Source organism: Caretta caretta, chromosome 8 (assembly GCF_965140235.1).
Source record: "Caretta caretta isolate rCarCar2 chromosome 8, rCarCar1.hap1, whole genome shotgun sequence".
Taxonomy (NCBI): domain Eukaryota; kingdom Metazoa; phylum Chordata; order Testudines; family Cheloniidae; genus Caretta; species Caretta caretta.
Window position 1 is genome coordinate 88031314 of NC_134213.1, and position 19352 is coordinate 88050665.

General features: G+C 44.8%; 1 protein-coding gene across 1 annotated transcript in view; it reads left to right on the forward strand.

The window, feature by feature from the left end:
• The first annotated feature begins 2425 nt into the window (after positions 1 to 2425).
• The window catches only part of LRRC40 (leucine rich repeat containing 40), a 41270-nt gene continuing 24343 nt past the window's right edge, over positions 2426 to 19352 (forward strand). Inside the window, exons 1-8 of the mRNA XM_048862615.2 lie at positions 2426 to 2614; positions 3729 to 3910; positions 6762 to 6835; positions 8743 to 8872; positions 9552 to 9675; positions 10811 to 10953; positions 12372 to 12544; positions 12898 to 12988. Of these exons, the coding sequence (XP_048718572.2) occupies positions 2464 to 2614; positions 3729 to 3910; positions 6762 to 6835; positions 8743 to 8872; positions 9552 to 9675; positions 10811 to 10953; positions 12372 to 12544; positions 12898 to 12988 (1068 nt within the window). The 5' untranslated portion in view covers positions 2426 to 2463. The remainder of the gene's footprint in view (positions 2615 to 3728; positions 3911 to 6761; positions 6836 to 8742; positions 8873 to 9551; positions 9676 to 10810; positions 10954 to 12371; positions 12545 to 12897; positions 12989 to 19352) is intronic.

Consider the following 19352-nt stretch of genomic DNA (forward strand, 5'->3'; position numbering starts at 1 on the left):
TCTGGACTTTCTCCAATTTGTTCACATTTTTCCTGAAATCTGTGCCCAGAACTGGACACACATTCTTCAGTTGAGGCCTAATCAGCACAGAGTGGAAGAATTACTTCTCATTTCTTGATTACAACACTCCTGCTAATACATCCCAGAATGATGTTTGCTTTTTTTGCAAGTGTTACATTGCTTACTCATATTTAGCTTGTGATCTACTATGACCCTCAGATCCCTTTCTGCAGTACTCCTTCCTAGGTAGTCATTTCCCATTTTGTATGTGTGCAACTGATTATTCCTTCCAAGTGGAGTACTTTGCATTTGTCCTCATTGAAGTTCATCCTATTTACTTCAGACCATTTCTCCAGTTTGTCCAGATCATTTAAACTTCTGAAATAAAACACTGTCTCCAATATATTCAAATAATTTGTTGGATAATCTGTGCCCTGCTGTATTATTTTTCTGGGTAGTTGAATAATATGTATAATCATAATTAATACCTCCTTAGGTCAGTTAGAATCTTAGAATATCAGGGTTGGAAGGGACCTCAGGAGGTCATCTAGTCCAACCCCCTACTCAAAGCAGGACCAATCTCCAACTAAATCATCCCAGCCAGGGCTTTGTCAAGCCTGATCTTAAAAACTTCAAAGGAAGGCGATTCCACCACCAGTACAGTAGAATCAGTTATGGAATTCCAATTTGTGGTGGGAGAAAAGGATGTGGGGAGCCTATCTCTTTCCATTTTTTTCAGGGGACCTAGAATGAGAGAAAGACCGTGCTATAAGAAACATCCATCTTTCCTCTTTGAGGAAATGGGATTGGAAACCAGGCATGAGACATTTCTTTGCTTCATCAGGGAGGAGAAGGGGAGGAAGAAGAAGTATGTGTGTGTGTGTGTGGGGGGGGGGGGGGAATTATGTGAATTAGACCATTGTCTCTCAGGGAGGAGAGTGTGCATGAAGCGGGCGGGAGGGAGTCCCTCACAGCAAGGATTGGGGTTTGAGAAATGGGAAATACAGCATGCATGCTCAGGACAGATGTCTTCAGGAAGCAGGTGAGGGAAGAGGTGAAAATGAATAGAGGATGAATGTCTGTTATAGAGAAACATCAAGGGTTACAAGGGATGTGGCTGGGGGAAGAACAGCCTTCCTACCACAATTGTATTGTCTTGGTAGGGGAGAGTTGTCCACCATTAATCTCCCCCAAATATGTTTGATAGCAAAAGCATCAGTGTATATTATTTTAAAACAAGACAATTCCACATACTGACCACATTAAATGTGACCTGTAAAAGAAAACAAATCTTGTTTAGTGCCCTTTGTGTTTGTTTATTGTGTATAAAGAAGTTTTGAAATGGGTTTTTTTTCTGCTTGCTTTTTCTTAGAAATCACAGGAATGGCAAATCTCCCCTGTTTTCATTTGAGGACTCCTGGATAACTGAGGGGATTGGGGTCTTTCTCCATCTTTAGCTGAAGATGCAGACATGCTGAATGTTCAACAAAGAGTTTTTCTCCAAAGTATTTGTTAAATAGTTTACAAAATAACTTATGAACAAAGTTTTAAATGGTCTGATTACATATCATGTCTTTCACTTGCCTGGCCTCTCTAGCATAATATAAATATATTAGCTCTCCTATTATCCATGGGGTCTTCTGGGAAAAACAGGGCTTCTCTGGAGGGAGCAGGAGCACGCTCAGCCCTCCATTTGAAATGAGGTGAATCTTTTGCAAAGCTTTTCTCCCAGGTGTTTGTCAGAAGTTTGAGTGAACTAGGTTTTAACAAAACAATCACAAGGTTTTAAAGTGTGAGTCTACTCTGAAAAGTTACTTTGTGGGAGGACGTTGTGGGGGTTCTGGGTTTATTTTCTCAGGATGACTCCAGTCCAATCCGTTCAGTTTACAAGATGGTTTTTCTAACTGCCAGCCCTGCAAATTCACTCAGCCTGGGGTCTAAAAGTTAACCTGGAGCCTCTCTGGCTTACATATCAGTAAGGAAGGGCTCGAGCAAGATTCAAGAAGGGACTGAGATATTTCGATAAATGGAACAATACTCCGCGGGGTTAATGCTAACAAACACCGGACAGCTGTGGTCACTGACCCATACATCGCGCTTGGCACTGCTAGGTCCCCCTTTAACACAGGATGACAAACCACACCACCACAGACACAAGGAGACGTATGGGGGGCGAGTGTATGGTAGCCAGCAAGGGAGGATGGGGACCGATTTCCCAGTCTCACTGAGGTGGCGGACAGGGCCTGGAGGGGTCATTGGGACAGAGGGGCCCACGTTGGGGGTGGAGCGCCAGAGGCATCCCAGGGCAGGCAGTGACTTCCCCTACCGTACCGCACCCGGCAGCGCTGAACGCGGAGGCCGTGGCTGGCTCCGCCTGCTTCCCTGGCTAGTGGGGCGGGCTGACGGGGTCGGGGGGAGGCGGGCCGCGCCGCGCCGCACCGCGCCTTGGCGCTTTCTGGGGACATGGCGGCGGCACGCCGAGGGGGAGCGAGAGATTCTCGCGTCGGCTTCAGGCGGGATGCGGGGGAGCCGGGGCCCGCGGTGCCGCAGGGGCTGATCAGAGCGGCCAGGAAGAGCGGCCAGTTAAACCTGGCAGGCCGCGGCCTGAGTGAGGGTGAGAGCGACAGCCTGGGGCTCCGCGGCAGGTGTGGGGGGCCTGGTCTCTCCCGAAGGCGTGAAGGAGACCGGTGCATCCCTCCCCCTTTGTGCGCCGGGGCCGGGGTCGGGCCCTGCCTTTCCCCCAGGGGCAAACATGCTGACTGGGGCACCCGCCTCTCCGGGCTGGGTAGGTGGGTGCCCCAGGGCTGGACCGGCTGCTCCAGTGTGGAGGCCCCGCCACGGGACTCGGGGCGAGTGCGTCACACTAGGGCCAGGCTGTCCCCCTTGCGGGCTCTGAATAACTCAGGGAGGACACTGTGCTTTGAAGATGTGATGCTACATGTTTCTTTTATCTGTTCATGTGGGGGCCTGGGCTTGTATGTTAAAAAGGGCTCCCCTTTTTGCTAAGGCTGGTAGATCCCAACTGGTAGGCAGCTTTTGCAGAAAGGCTTCTGAAAGCTAGGATCCCAGTCACATAGGGCTTGGGAATGCATTGGAAGCCATTGTGGTCTGTAGGTCATAGGTGTGATGGGCTCTCTTTGTATAAGGCTAACCTTAGCAATAAGCGAGCTGATGGATTCTGCTCTAGCTGAAGCTTCTGAACAGTCCTGAGGGATAGCGCATTATAATACTCAAATCTGGATGTTACAAAGGCATAAATGCCACTGGCAAGGTCCAAAGCCAAAAGAAAAGGATGTGGCTGTTGCAACCAAGCACAGGTTATTAAAAAAAGTCCTTTAGACAAGCAGTGGCAGCTGACTATTAAGGAGCAGCTGGGGATCCTCTAGATTCCCAGAATTGTAAATGCGTTTTTCAAGCCCTTTCAGTTATGAGGATCTGATGCCATTCTCCTCACACTCTCCATGATGCTTAGCTAATTTAGCTGGTTAGCTACAATTTATGATTACATAAATACTTTGGTTAAGAATGAGTGCTGATCAGAAAATAGCGGGGAAATACTAGTGAAAGTAGTCAATTTTTTGTCCATTTCATTTGGACAAATGTTCTAACCAGCTCTATGAAGAATAAAGTTATTAAACATTTTTGGATAATCACAGTGACAGTAAAAGCCTAATGTTAAATATTGGAGACATTTATTGTACAAATATGCCACTTTTTTATGTGTGTAGTACCTGCGAATGTGTGGCGAATAAATTTGGATATTCCGGAGGAAGCCCATCAAAATCTGTCTTTTGGTGCTGCTGATCGCTGGTGGGAGCAAACAGATCTGACCAAACTCATCTTAGCCTCAAACAAACTGCAGTGTCTTTCTGAGGATGTCAGACTTTTGCCTGCTCTCACTGTACTGGATGTAAGTAAAGAGCACCTGTTATCAGATTGTGCTTGCATTCTGGAAGGGCGGGGGAAGGACTAGATTTCCTCACAGAGGTCTCAAGTTCCCCTCTCTTGTATTAAATGCTGGGTGTATTAAAGTGGTATTGATGTGTTCCTAGGGAAATGTAGGAATTGTTGTAACATATCCGATTAATGGTGCATCTAATCTAGTATCCTGTTTTTGACAGTGGCCAGAACCAAATTTTTCACAGGAAGGTCCTAGATACTCCATAATGGACAATTATTAAATATCTTGCCTGTGAGGACAAAAGTCCAGTCTCCTCCTTGATGAAGATTTGCCTAGATAGTGTCTTTGAGGAGAAAAGGCACCTGGGGGATCTTCAGGACCCAAAATAGGATTTTGAGTCCCTTGTCTACACCCCTTCCCCACAAACTCTCTAGGTATTTATTTAGCCACCATAGAATCATAGAATATCAGGGTTGGAAGGGACCTCAGGAGGTCATCTAGTCCAACCCCCTGCTCAAAGCAGGACCAATCCCCAATTAAATCATCCCAGCCAGGGCTTTGTCAAGCCTGACCTTAAAAACTTCTGAGGAAGGAGATTCCACCACCTCCCTAGGTAACGCATTCCAGTGTTTCACCACCCTCCTAGTGAAAAAGTTTTTCCTAATATCCAACCTAAACCTCCCCCACTGCAACTTGAGACCATTACTCCTTGTTCTGTCATCAGCTACCACTGAGAACAGTCGAGAGCCATCCTCTTTGGAACCCCCTTTCAGGTAGTTGAAAGCAGCTATCAAATCCCCCCTCATTCTTCTCTTCCGCAGACTAAACAATCCCAGTTCCCTCAGCCTCTCCTCATAAGTCATGTGTTGCAGTCCCCTAATCATTTTTGTTGCCCTCCGCTGGACTCTTTCCAATTTTTCCACATCCTTCTTGTAGTGTGGGGCCCAAAACTGGACACACTACTCCAGATGAGGCCTCACCAGTGTCTAATAGAAGGGAACGATCATGTCCCTCGATCTGCTGGCCATGCCCCTACTTATACATCCCCAAATGCCATTGGCCTTCTTGGCAACAAGGGCACACTGTTGACTCATATCCAGCTTCTTGTCCACTGTAACCCTAGGTCCTTTTCTGCAGAACTGCTGCCGAGCCATTCGGTCCCTAGTCTGTAGCGGTGCATGGGATTCTTCCGTCCTAAGTGCAGGACTCTGCACTTGTCCTTGTTGAACCTCGTCAGATTTCTTTTGGCCCAATCCTCTAATTTGTCTAGGTCCCTCTGTATCCTATCCCTACCCTCCAGTGTATCTACCACTCCTCCCAGTTTAGTGTCATCTGCAAACTTGCTGAGGGTGCAATCCACACCATCCTCCAGATCATTTATAAAGATATTGAACAAAACTGGCCCAAGCACTGACCCTTGGGGCACTCCACTTGATACCGGCTGCCAACTAGACATGGAGCCATTGATCACTACCTGTTGAGCCCAACAATCTAGCCAACTTTCTATCCACCTTATAGTCCGTTCATCCAGCCCGTACTTCTTTAACTTGCTGACAAGAATACTGTGGGAGACAGTGTCAAAAGCTTTGCTAAAGTCAAGGAACAACACGTCCACTGCTTTCCTCTCATCCACAGAACCAGTTATCTTGTCATAGAAGGCAATTAGATTAGTCAGGCATGACTTGCTCTTGGTGAATCTATGCTGACTGTTCCTGATCACTTTGCTTTCCTCTAAGTGCTTCAGAATTGATTCCTTGAGGACCTACTCCATGATTTTTCCAGGGACTGAGGTGAGGCTGACTGGCCTGTAGTTCCCAGGATCCTCCTTCTTCCCTTTTTTAAAGATGGGCACTATATTAGCCTTTTTCCAGTCGTCTGGGACTTCCCCCGATTGCCATGAGTTTTCAAAGATAATGGCCAATGGCTCTGCAATCACATCCGCCAACTCCTTTAGCACTCTCAGATGCAGCGCGATTGTATCTCAGTACCTCAGGTTTCTAGTATATCACAAGAGCACTGCAATAACAATGTAATATCTTGTGGGTTTGGCACCTGGAGTGCTGCAGAGGCAACATGCTCAGATCCTGTCGGCATGGAAGCATACTCTGATGCCCTTAACGAGCTAAACAGTGGTACTGGTTGGTTTGGGAGAGAGTTGTTTCTTCTTTCTTGGAGGGAAGGTTGCCCAGGCACTCCCCTTTTGTGGATGGTAGCTGGCGAATAAGGGCATTTGAATGGGGTTCTTGGAGGATTCCTGAAGGAGTGAAAAATTAAGGAATAGATGTACTTAGAACTTGGAAAAACTTAGATACAGCCAGAGGTAGATACAGAAGATCAGAAGTGTGTGTCTGTGTGAAGTTGGAGAAATCTCAAATCAAAGGATTCAGCTATAGCACTTTGGGTGAGAATTGCCCCCATCAAGCAGCTGGGAAGAAGAGAACTGGACTTCCCAGTAGAGAAATGTCTTTCATCTTGATTTCAAAGTGTCCGGTAAATTCTCCTCTGCCTTTTCCTCCTGTCTGCTGGGGAAAAAAAGCAGAGCTTTACTGCCTGTCCTGCGGTGGGCGGGCGGGCCTCCCCTGTACCCCACTGGAGGGAGGCTGATTTTTTTCACTCTCCCCCATCCTTTTTAGTTCATCTCTCACCTATGCTGCTCACAGCTTTTCCTGTCAACTGAGTGAAGCTTTTATGAGACTGGTAACTCTGTAGTGTTCTATTAGTAATGAAAATATCCTGACAATTGGCACTTGTCAAGGCTCTTGTACAAAATTTTCTTTTGTATAATAGTTTGTTTCTTGGCTATATATAAAAAAAGGGTATTGACAAGCAGTTACACTTCTAAAAACCTTTCTGTTTCTAGGTACATGATAATCAGCTGACATCTATTCCTTCTGCTATAGGATTTTTGGAAAATCTTCAGAAGCTTAATATCAGGTAAATATGTTTTACAACTCTGAATACAGTAAATATGTGTCGAGTGTTTGAGAACCTTAAAATCTTCTAAAATTGTCTGACTGTAATTTAAGAAAAGCTCTCTAAACCAGCACTATGTTCAATGTTGTTAAATGTGGTTGTAGCAGTGAGGGGAGAACTTTGTGAGTGTAGTCAGGCTTTCAGTTTGGTATTTTAGTGTAAAATTCATAAAATGACAGAGTCCCATTTTGGTTCTTGATTGTGCAAAGAGAATCATGCAGACAAACTGCTGTGTCTAGGTAGACACATTGCACAGGCATTGGGATCTGCCTTCATGGTTCTACTTGCATGATTGAGGCCTTGATTTGTCACTTTTTTAACTGTTATTGGTCAATGATTGTGTTCATTGTTTTTTCTATACACCGTTCTTCCAGCTAATTTTCAGAGCTTTTAGCCCAGTGACGTTAATCCTTACTTGTGTAAGTGTACATCTCAGACCCAAGACCCTGGATCTCTCAGGTTTCAGTTCTTAGAAGTGTTGTGACTAAGTCATATTTTTATCTGAAATGTGATCCCACCGCTGACACTTGACACATGTAAGGATGCTTGGAGAAAACAGTGATCTGAACATGCTCACATGAGTCATGTAAAATTGTTGTGAAAATTTACCAGCTCAGATACAGAATCTACTCATTTAATTGCCTGATAAATGAAAAATGTAATGACATCCCATTTGCCTGTTGAGGTCTGTGGGCTGGCATTCTCCCCCCCCAATATCTTCTGGGACTAGTGAGTGAATAGAATTCTAGCAAGGCAGCCCTAAAGACAGACGGAAAGCACTCCTTTCATGAAGAAGGCCAACATTATTTGTAGTTAAACACACTCAGTGAAAAAGTGGCAGCCTGAGTCTTGGAGATGTCACTGCTCACAGAAAACATATGTTGTCTGTACATTTAAATATTTTTGATGTCATAAAACTTCCGTTTGATTTCCTGATAAATGTACACTATATGTTGTTACTCCTCCTATCATGTGACAAATAAGGATGTTAAAGATTCCGGGCACTAAGGATGGAATTTTTCAAAAGTGCAAAGGGAGCTACTCGCCCAACTCTCTTAACTCATTAAAAGTCAATGAGAGTTGGGGATTCAATTCCTTCACTACATCTAAAAGTCTTGGCCTAAGTTACTATATATAGCAAGGTGCATTGCTTTCTGGTGATTAGGCACTTGATCTGAAGCACACTGAAGTGAACTGAAGTCTGTCCATTGACTTCAATGAGCTTTGAGTCAGATCCGAGACTTGCAAGGCAGCTCCACAAGCCTTTATGCTCTTTTTTGGCTCTGTATTGACAGAATTTGTCTTTGTACTTCATGAACAAATTTAAAACACTGAAAACCTCAATATTTGAGTTTTGATGTGATCAGGAAAGGCCTTTCCTCAGTCTTGTAGTTTTTAGGTTTTCATCTATGAATTCTTCAAAGGAAGATGTGCGCTCAGTCTAACAGCTTCAGTTTAAAGGATAAAAAATACTCTTCATATGGAATGTGTTTGACAATGAAATTTTAAAAGCATATTCATGCTGAAAAGTGGTTCTTACCATATGAACCTTCAGATTTGTGGACTGAAAAATATAGGTACAATTTTCTTTGTTTAAGATGCTGTCTGATAGAATAGCAACTAGGCAAGATTCAGCTGAAGTGTAACTTCAGATGGAGGTTTAAAGTCTTCTTGGGCAAATAAACAGAGGACAACCTAGAAAACTAACCAGTAAAAAGCTGCTTAATATTTATATCCATTTACATTTGCACTACTACCTTAACCCTGTCTTGCACAATGCTGTGTGAAACAGAAATATTTCACGAACAGTTGAGTTTAAAATAGGTTCATACTGATGTATCCCTTTACATTTATCATTTTATTACTAGTCACAACAAGCTGAAAAATCTTCCAGAAGAGCTGACACAGCTGAGTCAGTTGAAGAGCCTGCTTCTCCAACACAATGAGTTGAGTCATTTACCAGATGGGTTTGGACAGCTTATCAGTTTAGAAGAGTTAGTAAGTTGCATGTTTTTCTAATGGATTTTTTTTCTTGGTTAGCTGGTTTATCTGCACTTTGCTAGTGACAGTTCAAAAAGCCTATCTTTGGCAGGGCTACCACCTACACCCACTTCATAAGTATTTTAAAATATTCTAATGATTTCTGTGTACTATTGGATGTTACACTGTCTGATTGAAACCGTGTTCTTTAGTTTGCCAAATATTTGAGCTTTTTGCAGCATCACACTTAGCTTAAGACAATAGAAGGAAAGTTTATTATCTTGAAGTTACTATTAAACCCTTTCCAAAGTCTTTCAAATGTGTGGCAAAAAGTCAAAGGGAGCTGGGCTCCTAAGTCACTTATGCACTTTTGAATATCCCATCCCTGTTGTCGTCATGGACAGCTCAATAAAATAATCTATCAATACATGGCAGCAGTTAAAGAAAAGCCAACAAAATGTAAGGATGTTTGAAGCATGGGATAGAAAAACTACTGTCGTTGACGCTACTCTCACCACTGCTGGAGAACCATGTCGTCTGCTCTTGTCCCTAAACGAGGAAACTCCCAAACATGCTACCCAGCTACATTTGATGTTCTCTCTCAGTGATTAACTTTGCACATGGGCTGTTTCTAAACACTCTTCAAAGCCATTTTGTCTACCATTTCTCAGTTCTTTTTTTTTTTTCCCCCGCCCAGGATCTTTCCAACAACCAACTTGCAACCGTTCCATCCAGTTTTGCTTTCCTAACCAGGTTGGTGCGACTCAATTTGGCCCATAACCAACTGAGGAGCCTGCCAGCAGAAATCAGCGCAATGAAAAGTAAACTAGTTTCCCACAGCATTTTAAATGTCTTACAATGAATCTATAGTCTCTTATCTCGAAAGATGTTGCTTGCATTTTTATTGCAGCTGAATAAATAGGTATAATGAGAGGTATTGGCTGAAATAAGTCCTAGCTCGCTGGTTTTCCTGGATATCAAACTTCAGGTTTCCGATAGCTGGCATTTCTTGATAGAATGTGAGGAGTATTCAAAGAAGAGCAAGGATAAACCTTGTTCTGCTTAGAGGCTAGTGTTCTTGTTAAGATTATATAACAGATGAGCCTTTTCCTTATGGCATATGCTGTATGGAGAACCAAGCGCATAAAGGAGGTGGTGAAATTAGAGCTGGAGAAAGTATAAATGGATTACTTGTAAGGATGCTTGGAGAAAACAGTGATCTGAACATGCTCACATGAGTCATGTAAAATTGTTGTGAAAATTTACCAGCTCAGATACAGAATCTACTCATTTAATTGCCTGATAAATGAAAAATGTAATGACATCCCATTTGCCTGTTGAGGTCTGTGGGCTGGCATTCTCCCCCCCCAATATCTTCTGGGACTAGTGAGTGAATAGAATTCTAGCCAGGCAGCCCTAAAGACAGACGGAAAGCACTCCTTTCATGAAGAAGGCCAACATTATTTGTAGTTAAACACACTCAGCTTTAATCTTTGAATCATCTTCAATCATCAGCCTTAATAGCCATTTAAGCTAAACATGGACCGTAATTGCTGAAGCAGATAAAGAGGACCAGATTGTGTACTGATGGTAGACTGTTAGTTTCTAAACTGATATAGTTAAAGTGTGTGTAGACCGATTTGTGCTCCCGCCATACCACTTCCAATCTGAGCCCCCAAACAAGGCCTACCATGTGGCCAACTCTCTGCATTGTCATTGAATACTTAATATTTAATGTGGATAGAGTACTCTGAAAATCTTTGAAGTCCGTTTATAATTAGACAAACAGAAAGCTTTTGGAAACACTGAAGGTGTAGGTATTTCTGAAATTGGCAGCTGCCACACAAAGCTTATTTTAGAAAAGCATATTTCTGTGTGCCATCTGTCTCTCTAGTAAAAGTAAGTTTTAGAATTTTTTGATATTTCAGTTTTTCACCACTGAAATTATTTCTCTAGGGTTAAAACAACTGGATTGTACTAAAAACCAGTTGGAAACCATACCTTCTGAATTGGCCAGCATGGCATCTTTAGAACAGCTTTATCTAAGAAAAAATAAATTACAGTACTTACCAGAATTTCCATCATTCAAGTTACTGAAGGTAAGTTTTGTTACAGCTTTTGTAATCTAAATGTGTTGGAGTAAATTTTTTTTCTTAACCTTGCTTTGCTGTTGTGAACATGTAAATTATCACAAATTACTTTAAACATTAGCTTAACCTATAATGCTAGGCACAGAATTGTTACCAGTGTGTACAGTAGTAACAGTTGCATAGTTAAACTTAAACTGGAAGACAAATTTATAACTATCTTTAAATTTGGGAAAATACAAATTTGGATTAAGGGGAATGACTGAAAAAACTGAATGTAATAATATACAGTAGATATGATTTATACTAGTCTCTAGAAATGCTTTGTTATTCCAAGCATTTTGTAAAATGATGGGCTGTCCGTCTGAACTGTACCTAACACAAAGATGGACCTGTCTTGAGTAAAGGTATTCTGAAAGCTGATATCAGAAGCACATCTCTCCATGTATAGACTGTAAATTCTATTCACATTTGTTTTGTGATTTGAGAACTGCAGAAGACAAAACCTAAAATGAATCCCATTACATCGCAAGGCCTACTTTTGTTGCATTCTGTGAGTCTCATAGACATACACAGAGTCATATAGTGTGAACCTATAACAAAATCTACCTAGATCAACGTGCTGTGATGTCCAAAGATCCAGCTTTACGGGAAAGGAAGTTATTGCTATTCCTAGCTTTTTGTTGCAAGGAAGATATATAGTCTTTCAAAACATACAAACCCTATACCCAAATGTTAGTTTGTGACCAGAATTCTTAATACTTGATGATGCAGGATTTTGCATATTAGCTGTGTGACAGACTATAGAATACTTATTGTGATGTTGTTTCTAAGTCTATATTGAAGTTTCTTAAATATTTTGATGATGAAAGATGTCTTCTGTATGTAAGTGGGCAGCCTACAAGGGAGCCAACCCCCTTTCTTTTCTACATACTTCTCTTCCTTCCATGCTTTGAGACATGTATGCTTTGAGAGCATATCTGCTTTATTTACAATTAGTCCCATAACTTTTTAATATTGATAATCAGTTTAGTGTAAGTGTCTTTGGTAGGGAAAGGGCTGTGAAGGAAATGAAAAAAAAATTCTCCTCTTTAGTAATTAGGCCATGTTCTATTTTTATTTTAAATGAATTATCTGTGGTATCTATAACAATGATAGTGTTGTTACTTTTCAATAACAAACCCTTCAGAAATGGGATAAGCAACAGAGCTTTAAGGACAAAAAGGATTTAAGGCTAACATTTTCAAATGTGAGTTCCTGCAGTTAGGTTCTTAAGGCCAAGATTTTCAGAAGTGACTTGTAATTATGAACATTATCCCCTTCACTTTGTCAAGTTGGACAACCAAAAATGGGGGTGCAGTGTCAGAATTGAGATGAGTAAATTACATTTTGCCACAGAAATATAATTTTGCTGATCTCTGCTTCAACAGGAGTTACATGTTGGTGAAAATCAGATTGAAGTGTTAAGTGCAGAGCATCTTAAGCATCTGAATTCTCTCTGTGTGTTAGAGCTTAGAGATAACAAGCTAAAATCACTGCCTGATGAAATTACTCTGCTTCAGAAGTTGGAGCGACTTGACTTAACCAACAATGATATCAGTAGGTAAGATTAAAAACCACATGAATCTGTGGTGAGGCATAACTAATTAAATCAGTCTTCATTGTTTGAAGCAGTGAATTATTATTCTAATAATTTTGTAGTTATAAACTTATATTGTGCTTCAGTATTTTTGTAAAACAACTAAATGATTCAGTTATAAAATAAAATTGAACCGTGAGCGGGTTCTTCTAATTCACTTTACCTTTTGTGGTTTTCATTCCACTACATCATCTTTCTTACATGTGATATCCTTGTGTATCTAAGATTCAGAATAGTGAGTGATCTGACTGACTGGTGCAAATCATATTCTAGTTTTGTTGAAGTCACTCTCTGAAATGAGCTACTTCTATTTGCAGCTTGCCTTGTGCTCTGGGGAATCTTCCTCAGTTGAAACTCCTGGCACTAGAGGGAAATCCTTTGAGAACTATTCGAAGAGACATGTTACAGGTAAGTATACTTAGGAATCAGATACAGCTTGATATATCAAATTGTGTTACAGGACTTTATTAAAATTACAAAGGCAAGCTCTCAAAAGTTTGGGAATGGCACAATTACGGTTGCTTGTGTAAAAAACAGTTACTCACTTTCTCGGAACTGTTGTTCTTCGAGATGTGTAGTGTATGTCCATTCCAAGCGGGTGTGTGCGCGCTGCGTGCAGGCCAGCCGGAAGATTTTTCCCCTAGCAGCGTCCGTAGGGTCAGCCTGGGCGCCCCCTGGAGTGGCGCCTTCACGGCACCCAATTTCGGGCCCCACCGACCCCCACACCCCTTCAGTTTCTTCTTGCCAACTATTCCGACAGAGAGGTAGGAGGGTGGGTATTGGAATGAACATGAACAACACATCTCGAAGAACAACAGTTACGAGAAAGTGAATAACCGTTTTTTCTTTGAGTGATTTTCCATTCCAAGCAGGTGATTCACAAGCTAGAGCTCAGGAGGTGGGGTCAGAGTTATCCACAGAAAAGAGCACGGCTTGTCCAAAAACCACATCATCCCTGGACTGTTGTGCATAGTGCGATGTAAATGTATGTATTGAGGACCACATGGCTGCCCTGCAAATTTCCTGAATAGGGACTTGTGCCAGGAACGCCGCAGAGGAGGCCTGGGCCCTGGTAGAGTGAGCGGTTATTTGTGGAGTGGGCTCCTTTCCCAGGGTATAGCACTCCCTAATGCAGGACGTACATGACGATGTACGTTGAGAGGATACTGCGAGGCCCTTCATTCTGTCCGCCATGGCTACAAAGAGTTGGTCGGACTTCCGGAACAACTTAGTTCTCTCTATGTAGAAGGCTAAGGCCCTACGCATGTCCAGTGAGTGCAGCGTACGCTCCCTATCGGAGGAGCGTGGCTTGGGATAAAACACTGGGAGGAAGATGTCCTGGGTCATGTGAAAATGGGAGACGACCTTCGGGAGAAAAACCGGATGAGACCTGAGCTGGAGCTTATCCTTATGAAAAACTGTGTAAGGGGGCTCAGATGTGAGGGCCCTGAGCTCAGAAACCCGTTGAGTCGAGGTAAATTGCCATGAGGAATGTGACCTTGAATGAAAGATATAACAGAGAGCAGGTGGCCAGAGGTTCAAATGGCGGGCCTGTAAGCCTGGAGAGGACTAAATTGAGGTCCAAGGCAGGGACAGGCTGACGCGTGTGTGGGAAGAGCCTGTCCAAACCCTTGAGAAAACGACTGACCATAGGGTTTGCAAAGACTGAAAGGCCATCTGAGCCCAGATGGAAGGTGGAGATATCGGCCAAAAAGTGGACCCTTATTGATGACCAGGACAAGTCTTGATGCTTTAGGTGAAGGAGGTAGTCCAGTATAAACGGTATGGAGGTGAGGAGCGGCGACTGACTATGTTGCTCCACCCAGATGGAAAACCTTTTCCACTTGGCCAGGTAAGTAGCCCTGGTGGAGGGCTTTCTACTACCCAGGAGGACTTGTCTGACCTGATCCGAACAAGACAGCTCTGTGGCACTTAGCCATGGAGCATCCAGGCCGTAAGGTTGAGCGACTCCAGATTAGGGTGCCGGAGTCGGCCCTGGTCCTGCGTGATCAGGTCAGGGACCAGTGGTAAGGTGAGTGGGGCCACTATGGACATTTCCAGAAGCGAGGTGAACCACTGCTGACGCGGCCATGCCGACGCTATTAGTATGACTCGGACCAGCTCCCTGCAGATCTTGAGGAGCACCCTGTGGGCTAGGGGAATGGGTGGGAAAGCATATAGCAGGCAGCCCTCCCATGAGAGAAGGAAGGCGTCCCCGATGGACCCCGAGCTGTGGCTCCCAAGAGAACAGAATGTCTGACATTTCCTGTTGCCCGGAGTGGCGAACAGGTCTATCTGGGGAGAGCCCCAGAACCGGAAGATTGAGCTCACCACGTCTGGCCGAAGGGACCACTCGTGGCCACTGAAGGTCCGGCTGAGATTGTCCGCCAGTGTGTTTCGCACCCCTGGGAGGTATGAAGCCTGCAGGTGGAACGAGTGCTCTATGCAGAAGTCCCACAGTGCAAGGGCTTCTCGGCACAGGGGAGAGGAGCAAGCACCCTCCTGTTTGTTGATCTAAAACATTGCTGAGGTGTTGTCCGTGAGGATTGAAACACATCTGCCCATTATGTGTGTTTTGAAAGCATGCCAGACGCACTGCCCTCAGACCAAAGCCCTGAGGTAAGTGGGGAAGTGGGATGCCAGGAGGAAGCACAAGCAGGAGCGCGTGAGAGGGGAGGGCTCCTGCCTCATACTGAGAAAGAGGGGCGATCAGCGGGTTATCTCAAGAGCCTATACACAAATGCAAGAAGCCTGGGAAACGAGCAGGGAGAACTGGAAGTCCTGGCACAGTCAAGGAATTTCGATGTGATTGGAATAACAGAGACTTGGTGGGATAACTCACATGACTGGAGTACTGTCATGGATGGATATAAGCTGTTCAGGAAGGACAGGCAGGGCAGAAAAGGTGGGGGAGTTGCAATGTATGTAAGAGATCCGTATGACTGCTCAGAGCTCAAGTATGAAACTGCAGAAAAACCTGAGAGTCTCTGGATTAAGTTTCTTCCGGCAACTCGTAGAAGTTACTAAATCGCATGCCCTGGTTCTCATGGGAGACTTCAATCACCCTGATATCTGCCGGGAGAGCAATACAGCAGTGCACAGACAATCCAGGAAGTTTTTGGAAAATGTAGGGGACAATTTCCTGGGGCAAGTGCTGGAGGAACCAACTAGGGGCAGAGCTCTTCTTGACCTGCTGCTCACAGACCGGGAAGAATTAGTAGGGGAAGCTAAAGTGGATGGGAACCTGAGAGGCAGTGACCATAAGATGGTCGAGTTCAGGATCCTGACACAAGGAAGAAAGGAAAGCAGCAGAATACGGACCCTGGACTTCAGAAAAGCAGACTTTGACTCCCTCAGGGAACTGATGGGCAAGATCCCCTGGGAGAATAACATGAGGGGGAAAGGAGTCCAGGAGAGCTGGCTGTATTTTAAAGAATCCTTATTGAGGTTACAGGGACAAACCATCCTGATGTGTAGAAAGAATAGTAAATATGGCAGGCGACCAGCTTGGCTTAACAGTGAAATCCTTGCTGCTCTTAAATACAAAAAAGAAGCTTACAAGAAGTGGAAGATTGGACAAATGACCAGGGAAGAGTATAAAAATATTGCTCGGGCATGCAGGAGTGATATCAGGAAGGTCAAATCACACCTGGAGTTGCAGCTAGCAAGAGATGTTAAGAGTGACAAGAAGGGTTTCTTCAGGTATGTTAGCAACAAGAAGAAAGTCAAGGAAAGTGTGGGCCTCTTACTGAATGAGGGAAGCAACCTAGTGACAGAGAATGTGGAAAAAGCTAATGTACTCAATGCTTTTTTTTGCCTCTGTCTTCACGAACAAGGTCAGCTCCCAGACTACTGCTTTGGGCAGCACAGCATGGGGAGGAGGTGACCAGCCCTCTGTGGAGAAAAAAGTGGTTCGGGACTATTTAGAAAAGCTGGACATGCACAAGTCCATGGGGCCGGATGCGTTGCAGCCGAGAGTGCTAAAGGAGTTGGCGGATGTGATTGTAGAGCCATTGGCCATTATCTTTGAAAACTCCTGGCAATCGGGGGAAGTCCTGGACAACTGGAAAAAGGCTAATATAGTGCCCATCTTTAAAAAAGGGAAGAAGGAGGATCCTGGGAACTACAGGCCAGTCAGCCTCACCTCAGTCCCTGGAAAAATCATGGAGCAGGTCCTCAAGGAATCAGTTCTGAAGCACTTAGAGGAGAGGAAAGTGATCAGAAACAGTCAGCATAGATTCACCAAGGGCAAGTCATGCCTGACTAATCTAATTGCCTTTTATGATGAGATAACTGGTTCTGTGGATGAGAGGAAAGCAGTGGACGTGTTGTTCCTTGACTTTAGCAAAGCTTTTGACACTGTCTCCCACAGTATTCTTGCCAGCAAGTTAAAGAAGTATGGGCTGGATGAATGGACTATAAGGTGGATAGAAAGCTGGCTAGATTGTCGGGCTCAACGGGTAGTGATCAATGGCTCCATGTCTAGTTGGCAGCTGGTGTCAAGTGGAGTGTCCCAAGGGTCGGTTCTGGGGCCGGTTATGTTCAATATCTTCATAAATGATCTGGAGGATGGTGTGGATTGCACCCTCAGCAAGTTTGCAGATGACACTAAACTGGGAGGAGAGGTAGATACACTGGAGGGTAGGGATAGGATACAGAGGGACCTAGAGAAATTGGAGGATTGGGCCAAAAGAAATCTGATGAGGTTCAACAAGGACAAAAGAAATCTGATGAGGTTCAACAAGGACAAGTGCAGAGTCCTGCACTTAGGACGGAAGAATCCCATGCACCGCTACAGACTAGGGACCGAATGGCTCGGCAGCAGTTCTGCAGAAAAGGACCTAGGGGTGACAGTGGACGAGAAGCTGGATATGAGTCAACAGTGTGCCCTTGTTGCCAAGAAGGCCAATGGCATTTGGGGATGTATAAGTAGGGGCATGGCCAGCAGATCGAGGGACATGATCGTTCCCCTCTATTTGACACTGGTGAGCCCTCATCTGGAGTAGTGTGTCCAGTTTTGGGCCCCACACTACAAGAAGGATGTGGAAAAATTGGAAAGAGTTCAGCGGTGGGCAACAAAAATGATTAGGGGAACACATGACTGATGAGGAGAGGCTGAGGGAACTGGGGATGTTTAGTCTACGGAAGAGAAGAATGAGGGGGGATTTGATAGCTGCTTTCAACTACCTGAAAGGGGGTTCCAAAGAGGTTGGCTCTAGACTGTTCTCAGTGGTAGCAGATGACAGAACAAGGAGTAATGGTCTCAAGTTGCAGTGGGGGAGATTTAGGTTGGATTTTAGGAAAAACTTTTTCACTAGGAGGGTGGTGAAACACTGGAATGCGTTACCTAGGGAGGTGGTGGAATCTCCTTCCTTAGAAGTTTTTAAGGTCAGGCTTGACAAAGCCCTGGCTGGAATGATTTAATTGGGGATTGGTCCTGCTTTGAACAGGGGGTTGGACTAGATGACCTCCTGAGGTCCCTTCCAACCCTGATAGTCTATGATTCTATGTGAAGAGCGAGGTCCACCAGAGGCCTTGGGGTCCCCTAGGTGAGACCCCCAACCCAGATCTAAGGCATCTGACACCAAGGTGAGCGAGGGCTGAGGGCTGGCAAAAGGCACCCCTGCGCAAACCATTCAAGGGTCTAGCCACCATAGGAGAGAGTCCAGTACCTGCCCCGCCTGGGTTACGAGCCTGTCCAACACATCTCTGGCTGGTCGGTACACCGACGCCAGCCAAGACTGGAGTGGGCACAGCCTGAACCTGTAATGGTGCACCACGTATGTGTAGGAGGCCATGTGTCCCAGCAGCTTTAGACAGTTTCTTGCTGATGTCGTGGGGAACCGTCTGAGGCTCTGTGTGATGTCCTGAAGTGAGTGAAACCTGGCCTCCGGGAGGTACGCCCTGGCTTGGGTAGAGTCCAGTACTGCGCCTATGAACTCTAATCTCTGCACCAGGGACAGAGTAGATTTCTCCTTGTTCAGGAGGAGACCTAAGTCGAGGAAGGTCCTCCTTATAAACTCGACCTGAGCCTCCACCTGGGCTCTTGAGCGACCTTTGATCAGCCAGTCGTCGAGGTATGGAAAGACCTGTATCTGGCGCTTGCACAGGAACGCTGCACGACTGCCATGCATTTTGTGAATACTTGGGGGGCAGTCAACAGTCTGAACGGGAGGACGGCAAACTGGTAGTGGTCTCTGTTCACCACGAACCTGAGGTAGCGTCTGAGGTGTGGGACTATTGCGATATGAAAATATGCGTCCTTCAAGTCGAGGGTGGTGTACCAGTCTCCTGGATCCAGTGAGGGGATAATGGAGGTTAGTGAGACCATGCAAAACTTGAGTTTCTTTACATATTTGTTGAGCTGTTGCAGGTCCTGTATGGGTCTGAGGCCCCCCCCTTGGCCTTCGGTATGAGGAAATACCAGGAGTAGAAACCCTTGCCCCTTAGCTCCTGAGGAACCTCCTCCACTGCCCCTTCCGAGAGGAGGGACTGAACCTCTTGAATTAGAAGTTGCTCGTGAGAGGGGTCCCTGAAGAGGGACAGGGAAAGGGGTTGGGGGGGGGGAAGAAGGGTACAGAATTGGATGGAATATCCCCTCTCTACTGTGCGGAGCACCCATTGGTCTGAAGTAATTCGAGACCAGGGACTGTAGAAGGGGGATAGACGGGACAAGAAAGTAAGATGGGAAGGATCCAAAGGTCGTACTGGCAAGCCATCCTCGACCATACCCTCAAAAGGGTGGTCTAGAGCTCGGTGGGGACCTGGGCTG